Genomic DNA, 18820 nt, shown 5'->3' with positions numbered 1-18820 from the left:
TTCTGTTATATTTCTAGTATATGAGCAAATTATCTACAAACAATGACACTGTTATCTCTTTCTTTGCAACTTTTCTTTTTTCTCTTCTTACATCATTGGTTATGATCTCTGGTATTTGACAGAACACAGTGATGAGATTAGGCATGCTGGTCTTAATCCTAGTTTTTAAATGAAATGCATCTGAAATTTCTCCAGTAAGTAAAGTGGTTTCCCTAGGTCTTAGTATATTACTTTTAACACATTAAGGAAGTTCCCTTCTATTCCTTGTTTGCTAAGATGTTTCTAAAAATTGTAATAAACTTCAAATATTTTTCCACATTAACTGAGATATCCTTTTTCCATTGTATTATTACATTAGTGAATTACAATAGATTTTCTGTGTCTAATATGGACATTCCTGAGATAAACTTGCTTATGATGTATCATTTTATTTTCTTTAATATCCCACTAGACCTCATACACTAATATTTAATATTTTATTAAGTATCTACATTCATACCTACATTCATCAACAATATTAGCGTATAGTTTTCCTTTCTTGTATTGCCTTTATCTGGTTTTGCAGTTCTTCCTGTTTCTTGCTTCTCTTATTGGGCAGATAAGAGAATATTTTTATTCTATAAATAGTAAGAAGTAATACATGTTAGAATGTTAGCTATCTCCTAATATTAACCTTTTTTGGAATAAATTAGGAGATGACTTTGTAACATGTAATAAAAAGAACAAAACCAGACAAAGAACTCTGAGTACTAACTAGCATTGCATACTATCTGAGAAGTCTTTTCATTCTGGCATTTAATTTGCCTAAATTTAATTACACCATCTTTCCTTGAAGAATCCAAGATACAGGCACAAGAATGTAACTCACCTGTTTAAGGCCAATAGCTAATTACTGGAGGAACTAGAAGCCAATCCTTCTGAAACCTAGCCCTAGCATTCCTACAAAAACGTATGCTAACAAATCCTAAATCTACTACCTCCAATTTGGTTGGTGATGGGTATATTCCATTTCAAGATAAAAGTAAATCAAATGTTTCTTTCTCACATACAATATACCCAAAAACCATGCTAAGTACTATAATGAATAGAAAATTTCAATTAAAAATATTTAATAAATATTTATTTTGCTAGGCAAGAATCTGTAATATCCAACGCTCTATCTGTCCTTGAAACACCCCAGTGTAACCCACAGATCTATCTTCCATGGAATTTAACAACTCACCTTTCCCACAAGCTGTACAATTTCTGCCAGGTCTTCTTCTTCCTGCAGAATTTCCTTAGCTTTGGTCCTCAGAGGAACGAACTCTGTGAAGTGTTTGTCATAGTATTCATCCAAGGCACGCATATACTTGCTGTAGCTGATGAGCCAATTGACAGAGGGGAAATGCTTACGTTGAGCTAGTTTCTTATCTAAGCCCCAGAACACCTGATTAAAAAAAACACACACACAAAAACAGTAATTTTTCTCAAAAAACAAAGTTAAAAAATACCGAAGCATGCTTGTCCCAACTATGCAATTCTTTTTGTTTTTTTGTTTTTAAGACAGAGGCTTGCTCTGTCACCCAGGCTGGAGTGCAGTGGCATGATCTCGGCTCATTACAACCTCCACCTCATGGGTTCAAACAATTCTCCTGACTCAGCCTCACCAGTAGCTGGGATTACAGGCATGCGCCATCAGGCCCGGCTAATTTTTGTACTTTTAGTAGAGATGGGGTTTCACCATGTTGGCCAGGCTTGTCTCGAACTCCTGACCTCATGTGATCCCTGGCCTCCCAAAGTGCTGGAATTACAGGCATGAGCCACCATGCCTGACCCCTAAATATGCAATTCTACAATTCACTGGTCAAATTATACATCGTTTTAGTATATACTAAGTAAAATTAAAACAGAATAAAACTTGCAGAAAATGACAATAATCTATTTCCTTTCATTTTCAAAGTGCGTAATACCTACAAATCAAATTTAAAATTTACCTCTATTTTCTTAATACTGTGCCAAATCCAAAAGCAAAAAGAAAAATTAATTTACTCTTTTGAAAATTATTATGGTACAATAGAACCAGAAAAGGTTTATGTAGATCGAATACACACTTTACTTTGATTAAAAACCTCTAACTGGCCAGGCATGGTGGCTCACGCCTGTAATCCTAGCACTCTGGGAGGCTGAGGCAGGTGGATCACCTGAGGTCAGGAGTTCGAGACCAGCCTGGCCAACATGGCAAAACCCTGTCTGTACTAAAATACAAAAATTATCCGGGCGTGGTGGTGGTGCATGCCTGTAATGCCAGCTACTTGGGAGGCTGAGGAGGAAGAATTGCTTGAACCCGGGAGGTGAAGGTTGCAGTGAGCTGAGATCACGCCACTGCACTCCAGCCTGCATGATGGGGGTGAGATTCCATCTCAAAAAAAAAAAAAATTTTTTTTTAACTGTTCTGGGCCAGGCATGGTGGCTCACGCTTGTAATCCCTGCACTTTGGGAGGCTGAGGCGGGTGGATCACCTGAGGTCAGGAGTTCAAGACCAGCCTGGCCAACATAGTGAAATATTGTCTCTATTAAAAACACAAAAAATTAGCCAGGTGTGGTGGCGGGTGCCTATAATCCCACCTACTTGGGAGGCTGAGGCAGGAGAATCACTTGAACCCGGGAGGTGGAGGTTGCAGTGAGCTAAGTTCGTGCCATTGCACTCCAGCCTGGGCAACAAGAGTGAAACTCCGTATCAAAACAAAACAAAACAAAAACATCTAAGTGTTTTGATTAAATTTAGTTCCCTATCATTCACAGGGCCAATCCAACAACAACTGACAGTGATTTTTGTAAGGGCAAACATTCACAGATATTCCATGCATTTCTAACTCTGTTCCCTCTTTCCCCATAATTTAAAACTCAAAATTTTAGCAAATGTTAAAAAGCTTGAGAGTTGTACATTTAGCCTCTGACATTTCCTTTTCTCTGATACTATCAGAAACACAAGTAAATATTCTGTTTTTCCCACATGAATAATATACACATATCACTTTTTTTTTTTTAACTATAGCTCTGATTTGTACACATCTTTTATTTGGGCTTCTTTTAATAGCCAAGCTGGCTACCTATCCACTAAAATTCATGTCTTGTCACTGGAAAGCAAATGCTTAGGCAGAAACTGCATTTTCCAGCCTTGCTTTCACCTGGATGTGGCTAATAGAATGAGTGGAGTGACTGTGTCACTTTTGAATCCAAGGTTCAAAAAAGGTGGGTATGCCTTCTCCACAAGGCCCAGCTCCCTTGTGTCAGCTAGATGCAGATGATCACCAGGCTAGGTGACAGTGGAGTCACAAGATGGAAGGAATCCTGGACTCAGAATTATCACTAAACAGAAGAGAGCCTTGGATCATACTGTGAAGAGAAATAACTTCTGGGTATTACACATTTTTGGGCCTCTTTGTTTCTATAACTAGGGTTACTATGACTTAAAGGATAATACGACTCTAATACTAATAAAATTTTTGCTACCTATATTTTCCACTTATATATTATTAAGTTTATTATAAATCCTATGTAAACAGCTAAGAAAAAAACAGACAGTATTAAAGGCTCTGTGTTAAGAGTGTTTCTAAACCAGACTTTACCATTGCCTATCCTTTAGAGACTAAATTAAATACTTCACAACGATTACATTAGATCGCATTAGAACAGCAGGGGCTGCAGAGAGGAGGAAAGGCTCAGAAGTTGACTATACTAGGGAAAGACATACCTGAACGATACCAAGAGTGGCAGATGTAACTGGATCAGAAAAATCACCACCAGGTGGAGAAACTCTAAATTTAAAAAAAATATGGTCATTACAAAAAAAATGGTCATTAGAAATGCTTATGAAAAATAACATATATATAAATGTTAACTTTTTTTAAAGTCGATTTTAATGTAAATAACTTTCTAATGTAAATAACTTTAGAAATGACCTTTGGAAAGAAAATCTTACCTAAAAATCTTAAACAAAAGCCAGTATTTAAGTTGTAAACAACAATAGAAACTACAGAACACCTTCTATTATGAGACATGAGATAGATATTTTATTATAATCAATTTTATTATTCTAATCAAATAGATGAAGCAAGGAGGAAACGCTCTAAGAAAAAAGTATGGCTTTATGTAGTGATCACGAATCTTCACTTTCTTTTTACCGTGCTGCAATCTCACCTTATTATGTCTATAATTTTCTAAATTATAAAAATTAAATAAATATCTAAATTAAACATATAAATATATAAATTAAAGTCAAACCTATGGAACCAGGACATGTAGAAATTGCCTAAACATGTGCATCTTCAAAGAGCTCCTTAGGTGACTCTGGAGTGCAACCCTCCTTAAGAACCGCTGCTCCCAGCGGGAGCTAAATATTCTCTCTTTAAAATAAGTGACTTTTTTTCTCTCTTTAATACATCTGTGACTTTTTTCCTTTTGCAAAGTAAATAGTGTGGGTGCTTACGCTCCTACAATGCTGACACTCCCTTCTCTTTCAGGATTTCCAAGACATTTCACCCTGCCTGCTCGTTCATAAAAAGAGGCCAGACGGGCACCAAGATAGGCTGGATATCCACTATCTGAAAAATGAAAAGAAATTTTAAAACAGAGTTTCTAAGCCAGCCCCGAAAATCCCATCAGTCTTGTTTACATGATAAGCAATACACAGACTTACCTGCAGGCATTTCAGCTAAACGACCAGAGATTTCTCTAAGGGCCTCAGCCCATCTAGAGGTAGAGTCAGCCATCATACTGACATGATAGCCCATGTCACGGAAGTACTCTGACAGTGTGATTCCTAAATTGGAAAGAATATTATTATAAGTTACAATGCTAGCATATAAAAATCCTGTTTTTTTCCACCCTTAAGAAAACTTTAAAGCAATAAGTACACAACATAGACTGCTAGCGGCTCCCTCAAAGCTGCTCTTCCTCTTTTTCTGGGCACACACTGAATTGTTTCCTAGCATCCTGTGCACTTAGATATGGCCATGTAACTGATCTCTGGCTAACAAAACTCAAGTCAAAATAATGTGTTCTATGGTCAGGCAAGTCACACGCTCTTCCATACTCTTTCTTCCTTCTGGCCTACTGAAATGGAAAGAACTCCCAGTAGTCTTGGAAGCCATGTGTTGAAAATGGTAGAGCTCATTTCAGGCTGGATCGTGGCTCAGAATGACAGAGTAAAGAGTGCCCTGAACACTTGAAATAAACATCTATTATATTGAGCAAATATATATTTGGAATTATTTGATGCCATAGCCTAGCTGGCCCTAATATAATGCACATTTTAGAAAGCAGGAAATGACTTTCTCTATTCTTTGTTGAAATAATTAAGTCTGAAATTAATTTTCAAATGTAGCTTCTCTCTATATATCACATACACACACACAAACATGTATGCATGCAAAAGTAACCCTTAACCAATCAGCTTGGGTGGTTACTTTTCAAAAGTAGCAAATGTTATTAAAATGAGTAATATCTTAATTGTCCAGATTATTCTGCTATGCAGATCAGGTCCTATCCTGTAAATTTAGGCAGTAAACCACTTATAAGCAGCTAATATACAGAAACGAGTGTTGGGTTCTAGTTCCTATTCTGTCATTAACCTTAGCAAAATAACTTGATTTCCCAGTGTGGCTTCCTAACCTATTAAAAATGGAATAACGCCTGCCCTATATACTTCTATATGGCAGATGAAGTGAATTAAATAAATGTCATCTAAAAAGTACAAAGCGCTATGAAACGCTAAGATATTAGGAAAAATGTATAGTTATATTATAAAAGTTCCAAAAGATTTTGGAACTTTTATAATGCCTTGGTTTCTTTATTTTACTGGTAAAGAAACAGAGGTTTATATAAGTAAAATTAACATAATTAGTGGAAAATTCAGCACTTTCCTATTTATCATATTGCATCTTTCAGAATAAAAAATACTGACTGTTGAGGCATCCATAAAATGGTCTCATGAAGAAAGTCTTTAGGAAACATTACTTATCAATATTAAGGCTTCAACAACACAATAATTACCACATATTCCAATCTAATAAGAACAGATCCTTTCTTATACAAGCATGCTGTGTTTTAAATCTGTGATGAAATGTCACAGATACTTGTGATATTAGAAAGAAATGGCAGAAAAGACAGATACATATGAGTAAGTGAGAATTCTCTGACAGACCTACAGGTATCAGTGCCTACAAGAAAAATATGCCTCAGACAAAATCAAGAGATAAACAAGCTGGGACATATTTGCAACTCATGACAGATAAAGGACAAATTTATTCATTAATCAAAGAGTTTCTGGCCAGGCGCGGTGGCTCAAGCCTGTAATCCCAGCACTTTGGGAGGCCAAGGTGGGCAGATCCCCCGAGGTCAGGAGTTCGAGACCAGCCTGGCCAACATGGTGAAACCCCATCTCTACTAAAAATACAAAAATTAGCCAGGTGTGGTGGTGGTGCATGCCTGTAATCCCAGCTACTCGGGAGGCTGAGGTTGTAGAACTGCTTGAATCCAGGAGGCAGAGGCTGTAGTGAGCCAAGATCTCACCACTGCATTCCAGCCTGGGTGACTGAGTGAGACTTTGTCTCAAAACCAACAAACAAACAAACAAAAACAACAAAAAACCAAAAAGAGTTTCTAGAAATCAGTATGAAAAACAACTATCATCCAAAAGGAAAATGAACACAAGGCAGTTTTTAAATGGTTCATACACACAAGAAAGATGCTAGTTCATTGTTAAATACAGATTGAACAGGTATCTAATAAAGCAAGAATAGTTAAAATTTCAATTGTCAAATCTAAGTGCTGGGTACATGGTATTCACTGTAACATTCTTTCAACTTTTCCGTATCTTTGATAATTATCATAAGAACGTGTTGAAAAAACTAGCATTGGTGAAGATGTTGAGAAGCAGAAACTCTTGTCCACAGTTAGCCCTTTTGAAGGGCTATCAGAATGTAAAATAATAATTAGCAGCTGTACTGGCAGGAATTTTGCTTCTAAGAAATTACCCTAAGAAATGTACAAAGAGGCCAAGCATGGTGGTTCATGCCTATAATTCCAGGACTTTGGGAGGCCAAGGCAGGAGGATCTCTTGAGGCTAGAAGTTGCCCATCCTGGGCAACATAGTGAGACCCCCATCTCTACAGAAAATAAAAAAATTAGCCAGGCATGGTGGCTCATGTCTGTAGCCTCAGCTACTTGGGAGGCTGAGATGAGAGGATCCCTTGAGACCACGAGGTCAAAGCTGCAGTGAGCCATGAACATGCCACTGCACTTCGGCCTGGGTGATAGAGCAAGACCCTGTCTCTAAGGAAAAAAAAAAACATGCAAAGAAACATGCATGCAAAACATACAAAGAATAGTGTAAAAATATATGTTTAAGGATGTTTTAGTGCTGCCTATCGTAAATGACGATAAAGAATCCAATAGTCCACCAAAAAGATGCCAGTTAAATTGATTATGATATATCCACACAAAGGGATACTGTGCAGCCATTTAAAAGAATAAGGTAGCTTTCTTAAAATGGTAGATGAATATGTCACTGTCTCTTCCTCATAAAACTTACCTCCAAACAAGGAGAACAAGAAATACAGAAATACAAATTTAGTCATTAAAAACTAGGAGACATAGTCCCACAACAATATAATTTAAAAAGTCACCTAAATAAGGTGAAAACCAAATAACGGTATGGAAAAATGCCAAGAATTCATCTGAGGCCATGCATCTCAGATAAAGCTTCTGCAAACTTGAAGGCACATCTTCAAGTGCCTTGTTTGTTTCCAAACAAAGCAAGAGTGCTTTGTTTGGAACACTGCAAAAAGCTACATGGCCAGTCGCAGGAAGGAGTTCCTTGTACTCAGTTTGGCATCAAAGAGAAGCAGGAAGATAGGGATGAATAAAACACAAGTAGGTACTCCCTATTTTCACTAAATGAAAAGTGGGTGAGACAGAGGAGAATTCACTGTGAATGGTCTTACAGCTGCTGATTTCTGGTATCAGGCAAGAAGAGTAAAATAGCTTTTTTACACAGCTGCATGCCATAATAAACTTCACAAGTTACCATGAAGAATTCCTGCTACCCTGGAACACAGTCACAGCCAGCCCTCTCATCTCCTACAAAGATGAGTAATAGTAATAATAAATATCAGTACAGGATATCTAAACAAAAATAAAATAAGGAAAAAGACAGAAGAGGAGAATACAATGATGGTCAAATAACTTGTCAAAGAATAAATGAAAACTGTGACCACAGTTTAAAAAAAAAAAAAAACCTAATAATGCAGCCTACTACAAAATAAAATCTCAAGGCATATGGAATAAGATAAGAAGAGATACTTGATGAGCTGAAAGAACAAAAAGAAATAGAAGTGAAGGTTTCATTAGAAGCAACACAAAGAATAAATACCATTTATCCTGTGAATAGACACAAGGCTAAATAAAAAGGATTAGAGAGGAAATGATGCACATGGAAAATAGATAACAAAAACCTAACATGTCTAGTTGGTGTATTTGAAGAAGACAGCCATAATGAAAAAGTTTCAGATGCAATTTTCTAAATTTTTCCAAAATAAAAGACATATTTCATAGATGAAAAGGGCACATTATGTCTCCAGAAAAATTTAATGAAACTATCAATATTGGAATATATCTTAATAAAGTTAAGAGACTTCAAATTTAAAGAGAAAGTCCTTTGGGAAAAGAGAAAAATCACCTACAAAAGGAAAAAAAGAGGCCAGCCTCAGCTTTTAATGTCCCCAGCATTTAATACTAGTTCTCACAGAAAGAAATATTGATCAAGAATTTTATACTCAGCCAAACTACTATTAAAGTTTAAAGGCAGTAGAAAAAAAATAAATTTATGAAGAAACAAGAATTCAGAGAACATAGTTGCCATAAGTCTTCTTGAAGAAACTTCCAAAAGTCAAATCTTAGCCAATCAAGAAATGGAGAAATTATAGCCAAGGGACTGTTGGTGAGCATTAACTCCATTTTAATGTAGGTCTACAGCTAATTCAAATATTGGCTTTATGGCTACAGAATAGAATGTAAGTTTTATAAATCCTGAAAATGTAGAAATAGAAGCTGGGATGGAAACGGAACCAAAGATGAAAGGTCATTAACACATGAATTGTCTTACCTTTTATATCCCCAGACAAAATATATTAATTCAAAGCTGATAATTCAAGTTACAAAGGTACAAGTATATTTAAAACTAGATCAATGATAAAAACATGTAGTGAAAAAAGGTAGTATAAGATCATTTTACAGTCATTAAAAAGATTGAGACAACTCTATAAATGTCTTACATTCACTTATTCTGAAGATATAGTAAGTAAATTTTTTTTTTTTTTTTTGAGACAGAGTCTTGCTCTGTCACTCAGGCTGGAGTGCAGTGGCGCGATCTCGGCTCGCTGCAACCTCTGCCTCCTGGATTCAAGCAATTCTCCTGTCTCAGCCTCCCGAGTAGCTGGGATTAAAGGTGCCTGCCACCACGTCCGGCCAATTTTTTGTATTTTTAGTAGAGACAGGGTTTCACCATGTTGGCCAGGCTGGTCTCGAACTCCTGACCTCAAGTGATCTGCCCGCCTGGGCCTCCCAAAGTACTGGGACCACAGGCGTGAGTCACCATGCCCGGCCAAGTAAAATATTTTTTAAAAGCTAGGAATGTGCTTATATGTACAGAGATATTTTAGAATGAAAGTAAAAAGCTCTTTAGAAAAGTTTGGTGCTAGCTTTACACTTAAGAACAGATGTTAACTGCTTTTATTCCAATTATATACTCACCAGTATAAATAGAGGCTTCTCTAGCAGCAACAGGCATATTGGAGGTATTGGCTACCAAAGCTGTCCTCTTCATAATTGACTCTACCTTACCATCAACCTCCATTGTGAGCTAGAGGTGAAATATATATTAGTGAATCTCCAATTTCTAAGGTAACATTTTAGCCCTCCCTATTTTTCTTTTCTTTTTTTTTTAAACTTTTGCCCATATTTAATGCCTCTTACAATCAGTGTTCCTAAAGTAATATTCCCCACCACTCCAACCTCTCTTCTCTGCTCCACGTTGCTATGAAGAAGATAGACATTATTTCAACTTCATAAATAAAATAAATATTTTATGAAAAAAGAAATATTACTATAATAATCTAGATCATAAATCACACGTAAAGTTCACATCTATAAATGTTTTATTTCTTTATTTCATCTTTCTCTCAATAAGTAAAAACCACCAGACCATAAAAAGAAACTTTCAAGTGTTTGGCTTAAGAATTAAAATTCCTGGCCAGGCACGGTGGCTCATGCCTATAATCCCAGCAATTTGGGAGGCTGAAGTGGGTCGATTATTGGAGGTCAGGAGTTCAAAACCAGCCTGGCCAACATGGTGGAAACCCCGTCTCTACTAAAAATACAAAATTAGCTGGGCGTGGTGGCATGCACCTGTAATCCCAGCTACTCAGGAGGCTGACGAAGGAGAATCGCTTGAACCTGGGAGGTGGAGGTTGCAGTGAGCTGAGATGGTGCCACTGCACTCCAGCCTGGGCAAAAAGAGTGAAACTCCATCACACACACACACAAAATTAAAATTCCTTTTCTTGAATATACAGATTAATTACAAATATAATTTTAAAATTCCTTAAAGATCCTTGACGAATGACAGCATTGCTCCAGACCCAACACAAAGCTTTATTAATTGTCAATGAACACTGATGAGTGGTATTTTCTCTAGGATATTATTTGAAGCCTTATACAGACCTCTGGGAAGTCCCGGAGGACTTCAGACATCTCATTTCCTCTTTCACCACATCCTACATAGATGATTACATCACTGTTAGAATACTTGGATAGAGACTGTGATATCACTGTCTTTCCACAGCCGAAGGCTCCAGGGATAGCAGTAGTTCCTCCCTGGACACACCTAAACAAAGAAAACAAAGTATGGATTACTTGACTTGCTAATAGATATTAATAAATAAAGTAGCGGCCGGGCGCGGTGGCTCACGCCTATAATCCCAGCAGCATTTGTGGGGGCTGAAGCGGGTGGATCATCTGAAGTCAGGAGTTCGAGACCAGACTGGCCAACATGGTGAAACCCCATCTCTACTAAAATTACAAAAAAAAAAAAAAGAAAAATTAGCCGGGCATGTGGTGGGTGCCTGTAATCCCAGCTACTCTGGAGGCTGGGACAGGAGAATTGCTTGAACCTGAGAGGTGGAGGTTGCAGTGAGCCGAGATCACGCCTTTGCACTACAGCCTGGGTGACGAGCAAAAAACTCCATCTCAAAAAAAATAAAAAAAAATAAAAATAAAGTAGGTAAGGAACACAAAAACACAAGTTAAAGAAAGAAAAAGCACTATGAAATATATTCCATAAACTGGAGAAGAGGGATATATGAAAAGAATAAGATAAAATAAGGCTAGGCACAGAGGCTTATGCCTGTAATCCCAATGCTTTGGCAGACTGAGGTGGGAGGACTGCCTGAGCCCAAGACCAGCCTGGGCAAAAGAGCAAGACCCTGTCTCTATAAAAATATTTAGAAATTAGAAGGGCATGGTGGTGCATGCCCATGGCCTAGCTCTTCAGAAGGCTGGGGCAGGAGGATAACTGGAGTCCTGGAGTTTGAGGTTACAGTGAACTATGATCTAGCCATTGCATTCCAGCCTGGGTCACAGAATGATAACCTATCTCTTAAAAAGCGAGACACAGAGAGAGAGATAGGAGACGGTTTATGCTTTTTAAGCAGTCGTAGAAAATGGAAAGAGCAGACAACAAATTAAGAAAGATTGCTGGGCAGCAGAGAAAGCCCAGTTGATTTTATTTAGGTCAGTGCAAAAATAATGACGGTTTTTGCCATTACTTTTAATAGAAATCATCAATTTATGGTGACATAAATCTACTATTTTTTTAAAATTATACCACAATTCTTTATTTTTAAAAAGTTACACATGCAAATAAATTAAATACATCCTTTATGCTGGGAGATCTATTCCTGTGCATGCTTTTGGTTTATTGAGTGACATAATAAATTGCTTGGTAATAATTTATACTTGAATCATTTGAACTTTGTACATCACAAAATCAGTTTACCATAAAATTATATAATTGGTTACAGAGAGGCTTAAGCCAAAAATAGACATCAGTTGAAAGCTACAGATATTGGAGTATTTACTTCTTTGCCATGAAACAGGGCATTTTCCCCCTGCTCTGTCATCTGAATTATTTAATAATTTTAAATCTAGAAGTAGATCCAGCATCAAACTTAAAGTTAGGTATTCATGTTGCTTGCTTCTCAGTTTGATTTATCCCAGGCATGGACTTTGGGACTAAACTGATCCCCTGGATCCCGTGATGACTACAGAGATTTCCTTCACCAAAAATCAGATTAAAGCCTTGTTTCTGCAAAGCTATGAGTACACTACAGCACTTAGAAGCACATTCTGTACTATTTTCTTTCCCTCTTCCAAATGTTATCCCAGTTATTTGGGTGGGGCTTCTGTCTTGGTTCCCAGTCTAGAATAACTTAAGAAACATGGTGGCCGGGTGCAATGGCTCACGCCTGTAATCCTAGTACTTTGGGAGGCCAAGGCAGGTGGATCACTTGAGCTCAGAAGTTTGAGATCAGCCTAGGCAACATAGTCAAACCCGGTCTCTACCAAAAATACAAAAAATTAGCCAGGTGTGGTGGTGCATGCCTGTGGTCCCAGCTGCTCAGGAGGGTGAGGCAGGAGGAGGATTGCTTGAGCTGGGAGGCAGAGGTTGCAGTGAGCTGAGATCATGCCACTGCACTCTAGCCTGGGCGACAGAGTGAGATCCTGTCTCAATTTAAAAAAAAAAAAAAAGAAGAAGAAACAGAGTTACATTGTTTTGGTACAGATTTTCTTCAGAAAATTTAATTTTTCCAGAAAAGTTTCAGAAATAATGCTTTCTGTGGGCAACCATGAAAAAAGTAAATGTTTTGGTACAGATTTTCTTCAGCAAATTTAATTTTTCCAGAAAAGTTTCAGAAATAATGCTTTCTGGGGGCAACCATGAAAAAAGTAAATCTTCAATGGTTTGAATTTATAATAAGTGCTAGCAATAGATAAAAATATTTAATTCACCATTATTACTCTGGATAAAATGTATTATAGTGTTAAACACATAAGCCCTTTATCTATAAAGATAATAAAAACATAAGCACATATAATAACTCTGAGGGAAAATCGTGGGACACATCTCAAACTTACGGAAAAAGGGCATCAAGGACTCTCTGGCCAGTCAACAGAGGATGATTGGCTGGCAGCTTCTCAGTGACAGGTCGAACTTGACGTACAGGCCATACTTGCACCATGGTGAACTTCTCTTTTACACCTTCAAATTCAAGCTCCAAGACAACATCCTATAGAAATACAGTAGGATTTTAGTATGGTCAAATTTGTGAACATTTCTTCCTTCAAAATCAAAGTAATCCGATTCTCCTTGGGGTTAGGAAGGTGATACATGTAAGTGCAAAGGGAGATTTATACTTTTTATTATAATTAATTATATATAGTCTTAGCTTTTTTTTTTTAACCTGGTGCATTTATTACTTTTTTAATAATTACAAACAAAATTTCTGAGTTAGAAAGGAGTATATCAGACTTGTGACTGTAATCCCAGCTTCTCAGAAAACTGAGGCAGGAGGATTGCTTAAGCCCAGTAGTTCCAGCACCCCAGGCAACATAGTGACACCCCATCTCCTAAAACAAAAAAAAAAAAAAGAAAGAAAGAAGTATATTAAGCAACAAAGAAATAGTTAAATATAAGTAAAGGCCTGTAATCCCAGCTACTTGAAAGGCTGAGGCAGGAGAATCGCTTGAACCCAGGAGGCAGAGGATGCAGTGAGCCGAGATCGCGCCACTGCACTCTAGCCTGGTGACAGAGCAAGAGTCCATCTCAAAAAAAAAAATTTAACTGGGCATGGTGGCATGTGCCCGTGGTCCCAGGTACTTGGGAGGCTGAGGTGATAGAACTGCTTGAGCCCAGCAGGTTGAGGCTACAGTGAGCTATGATTGCACCACTGCACTCCAGTCTGGGCAACACAGCAAGACCCTGTCTCAAAAAAAAAAAAAAAAAAGAATTCAAATAATCCATTATATAATAATAATACTAATTATTTTTATTTTTTTGAGATGGAGTCTCGCTCTGTCACCCAGGCTGGAGTGCAATGGCGCGATCTCAGCTCACTGCAACCTCCGCCTCCTGGGTTCAAGCGATTCTCCTGCCTCAGCCTTTCAACTAGCTGGGATTACAGGCGTGCGCCAACACGCCTGGCTAATTTTTGTATTTTTAGTAGAGACAGGGTTTCACCATGTTGGTCAGGCTGGTCTCGATCTCCTGACCTCGTGCTCTGCCCATCTCACCCTCTCAAAGTGTTGGGATTACAGGCGTGAGCCTACATGCCCGGTCCCATTATATAATTACTATGTGAATATTGATACACCATTAAAATCAAAGTCTATTCTATGCCTAAACAATTAGGGCTTTAAATAAATGTAGCATCAGTTAATATGGTAGAAAACTGTTACATTTCTTTAAAAAGAAATACTATGTTCTGCTTTTTCATCCCTAAATCCAAGTTAAAAATAAACAAACAAAAACCTTCAAAAATTATAGGAGTTACTCAAAACTTATGTATTAAATATCAATTCTTTAATTACTTAGGGCACTAAAACTGGGCAGCTATCATATAGAAATAGAGGCACTCTGCAGGATAAAGTTCAAATGATACTTACAGAGGTATCATAATTCCCAGGTGGAGCAATGTAAGTTACAGTTCCTCTGTTTCGGGGGGGTAACATGATTTTGTGTTTGATAAGCGAGTTCTCACTGACAATTCCATAAATGTCTCCGCCAGTGATATGACTACCAACCTAGAGAATAAATGTATTTGCTGTTTAATTTGCAAATAAATGTCAAGTAGACTTGCCCCTGCTGCTATAATTTAAATCAATTACCTGACTTATCAATAAAACATTAGTTCTAAAATCCCATGAAGTAGAGTTAAGAAAAACTTTATCCTTCTGTAGTCTATTTTTATTTGGACTAAGAGTACAACGTAGTTTACTAAACATTCATTTTATATTCTTTCAATAACTTCAGAAATTCTTGGCTACACAGACATACCCGTAGGTTTTTGCAAGGTGTAAAGTCCCATTTGATATCTCTGCTAAGAGCAGACACGTTTACTCCTCTGGGGATGTAGATGCTTTGGGTCTGACTGCTGATATCCGACAAAGGTCTTTGAATACCATCAAAAATGGCTCCCATAATGCCAGGACCAAGCTCTACAGAGAGGGGTTTACCAGTGCGAAGTACAGGATCTCCAACAGACACACCAGCTAAAAACGGCAGCTAAGGAAAACCTACTATGAAGGTTTAAAGACACAATTAACAGGAAATACCACAGTTTAACAAGGAAATGCCACTCAAGAAGTGAAAACGGAAGTTCCCAAACTTTCTCAGTTCACAGGATTCATAGTGTTTTCAGTAACTTCTTTCAGTGTCCCAGGACAAAAGATATATCTAACACTTGCATTTATTAAACAGTTATGTCTAAACAACCTAATATGTATATACGTCCTAACAACTGAGTAGCAATTTGAAAAAATATATGCATAAGTTGAAAGAAAAAATAATATTAATTTCAGTCCTAAATATCCATAATTCTCATGAATGTATATGCCCTTGGGGAACTATATAATTTTCCAATCTTGCAATCAGATTGGAAACTTGTTCCATTTTGATTTTCACATGATACTTGCTTTTGTAGCTTAGCAACTGCCAAAAACTCAGCTTTGCAAAGATATGACATCATTGACAAAAATATAGTACAGCAACATAATGAAACTGTTTATTATCTCAAGCTACTAGTTCATGTGGTGTCTGACAGTATGTCTAACATTCCTGTGTTTGCCTCAAAAATTTTAAATATCCTGGCACCACATGAGTTTGCTGCAGCTTCTCAGAATGCCTCTGCAAAGTTTGGGAACCACAGGGCTAAAAACAGAAGCAAAACTCCCTCGTTAATACATTGCTTCACATATACTGCTGAGGAATATCAGTCCCCTAATAAGGGTATTAGTACTTGGACAAAACCTAAAATCTTAAGAATAAAGTTATTTTGAAAACATACAAATAAGAATAAAACATATAAATAAGCATAATGAGTCCACTTTATTCTACACATTTGTTGACAGGAGTAAAATCAGTACAACTTTTCCTGAGAGCAATTTAGCAATATTTATCAAAATTCAAAATGGGTAAGTCATGACCTAGGAATCCAACTTCTGTGAATTCTTACTATACTTACAATGTAGCACTGTTTATAACAACCAAAAACTAGAAACCAAAACTTCTATCATTAAGACATTGATAAGTAAATAATGGTACATTTATATGATGGAATTGTTATATGGCTGTAAAAAAAAGAACCAGAGTTATCATGAATTCCTCTAGAAATCTCTCTAAACTATGTATTTTCATTTCCAATTTTGATTATGACAATTTTCAGAACAACAACAAAGTTGAAAGAATTTTACAGTGGACTCCCAGTCTCTACGAGCTAGGTTCTATCTTTAACATTTTACTATATTTATCACATATCTATTTATCTTCTAGAATACACATACTTTTAAGTGAAAAAAAGCAAGGTGTATAACAGTACCTAAAATATGCTATCTTGGGAGGCCAGGGCAGGTGGATCGTGAGGTCAGGAGTTCAAGACCAGCCTGGCCAAGATGGTGAAACCCCATCTCTACTAAAAATACAAAAAATTAGCCGGGCATGGTGGCACGTGCCTGTAATCCCAGCTACTTGGGAGGCTGAGGCAGAGAATTGCTCAAACCTGGGAGGCGGAGGTTGCAGTAAGCCGAGATCATGCTACTGCACTCCAGCCTGGGCAACAGAGTGAGACTCCGTCTCAAAAAACAAACAAACAAAAAAACCATATATATATATATATAGAGAGAGAGAGAGAGAGAGAGAGAGAGAGAGAGAGAGAGAGAGAGAAAGGAAAGAAAAATACAAATATTTGTATTTGCTCATGTATGTAATTACTAAACTAGAAGGATATAAAATAAAGGGAGCTATAAATGTGGTTGCATGTGTGCATGGAGGTGTGTATGTGTTTTGATAAACGGCTAGATACAAGACAACAAAGGCAAGGAGGGTTGTCACTGTTTACATTTTCATTTATTTTAAATCTTCAAGCCATGAAAAAGATTAAACAGATTAAAAGATAAAAGTAAAAATAGAAAAAATATTTCTGATTAGTCACAATTTCATAGCTACAAAAACTTCTATTTTTATTTAAAATTTCTAGATGATTTTGTTTTAAATTGGCACCTAGTACTATAAAGAGACTAGTTATCTGCATGCATGTGTTCTAGAATGGCAAAAACGTCGTACCAAATAAATCTTGATTAAATACTCAAAGAATTAATGCTGATTTTGAGAATCAAAGTAAAACACATATAGAAGCACTAAAAAAGTGATTCTTCTTCACTAGGCTTAACCTTTTATTTTTCATAGAAAATTGAAAATAAATACTATGTTTAAAAGCCAAAATTATGATAACCAAATAGTAAAGCTTTCCTAGTAATAAAACTGAAATGTAATATGTCACTCAGAGCTATCAAAAGAGTGGTGACCGTTTTATTTGTGGACTTACTATTTTAAACTGAAATCATAATTAGAGAATTTTAACCACACAAGTCAATATTGTTATTCTGTTTACACTTTCTTCTACAATATGTGTCCCAATGAAGAAAAAATTCACTTGGTCCCCCTTAAGTTCATGAATTACTGAAGCAGTAAGAGCAATGAAAGTTCAGAAGATACTAATTTCTTAAAATAAGAGTACCAATTCATAGTACTTTTCTCTCTTTCTTTAACATACTCCTGCATAATTCAGGTCTCTTCACAACACCAGCATTTCATGCTTCTAATATCATTAGTTGTTGCTGCTTTGCTGCTTCCACCTTTGGCTTAAATCCTCAATTTTTTTTTTTCTTTTCTGAGATGGAGTCTCACTCTGTTGCCCAGGCTGGAGTGCAGTGGTGCGATCTCTGCTCACTGCAACCTCCCACCTCCAGGGTGCAAGCGATTCCCCTGCCTCAGCCTCCCAAGCGGCTGGGATTACAGGCGCCTGCCACTACACCCAGCTGATTTTTGTATTTTTATTAGAGACGGAGTTTCACCATGTTGGCCAGGCTGGTCTCAAATTCCTGACCTCAGGTGATCCACCTGCCTGCCTCCCAAAGTGCTGGGATTACAGGTGTGAGGCACTATGCCTGGCCTAAATCCTTAAATTTTGAAATATAGAAAGTGGCAGGAAATTGAGCCAAAAAGGATACAAGTTTCTTCATACACCTGAATAGTAGCCATGTCACCCTCCAATCGAATAATCTCTCCAACCAATTCGCTGTGGCCCACTCTCACCAGCTCATACATGGCTGCACCCGCCATGTCACAGGCTGTAACCACTGAAGAGAACAAAAGACTATTTTGATGACTTAAGACTCTAGTGCTCTGTGAATAGTCACAAATAATTAAAACACCCAATAAACCCAGTATTGTGCCTCTCTCATATATTCATAAGAAGGATAAAAACCTACTATGGAACATACTGGTAGTTTCACATAGATATATATTTTAGTGTATAATATAAAGAGGTAAGCCAAAGATTATTTATTTACATAATATACATGAAAACTTTTCAAACATTTCAAGTTCTGCATGGCAAACTTACCTGGTAGGATTCAGGTATGTTCTGAGAGTTGCTATGATACATGG

The 18820-nt window shown here is 37.1% G+C and overlaps 1 protein-coding gene across 4 annotated transcripts in view; it reads right to left on the bottom strand.

Moving 5' to 3' along the window:
- Positions 1–18820, bottom strand: part of ATP6V1A (ATPase H+ transporting V1 subunit A) — a 63707-nt gene that overhangs the window by 12402 nt on the left and 32485 nt on the right. For all 4 annotated transcript variants that reach the window (XM_054680909.2, XM_016941682.3, XM_054680910.2 and 1 more), the window contains 10 exons: positions 18382–18510; positions 15152–15366; positions 14761–14898; positions 13234–13385; positions 10762–10924; positions 9793–9901; positions 4679–4801; positions 4469–4583; positions 3734–3797; positions 1223–1426 (listed from right to left, as the gene is read on the bottom strand). In XM_054680909.2, coding sequence (XP_054536884.1) covers positions 1223–1426; positions 3734–3797; positions 4469–4583; positions 4679–4801; positions 9793–9901; positions 10762–10924; positions 13234–13385; positions 14761–14898; positions 15152–15366; positions 18382–18510 — 1412 coding nt within the window. The remainder of the gene's footprint in view (positions 1–1222; positions 1427–3733; positions 3798–4468; positions 4584–4678; positions 4802–9792; positions 9902–10761; positions 10925–13233; positions 13386–14760; positions 14899–15151; positions 15367–18381; positions 18511–18820) is intronic.

The sequence above is a fragment of the Pan troglodytes genome, chromosome 2, assembly GCF_028858775.2.
Source record: "Pan troglodytes isolate AG18354 chromosome 2, NHGRI_mPanTro3-v2.0_pri, whole genome shotgun sequence".
In the NCBI taxonomy this organism is placed as follows: domain Eukaryota; kingdom Metazoa; phylum Chordata; class Mammalia; order Primates; family Hominidae; genus Pan; species Pan troglodytes.
This window is presented reverse-complemented; position numbering and strand designations above follow the sequence as displayed.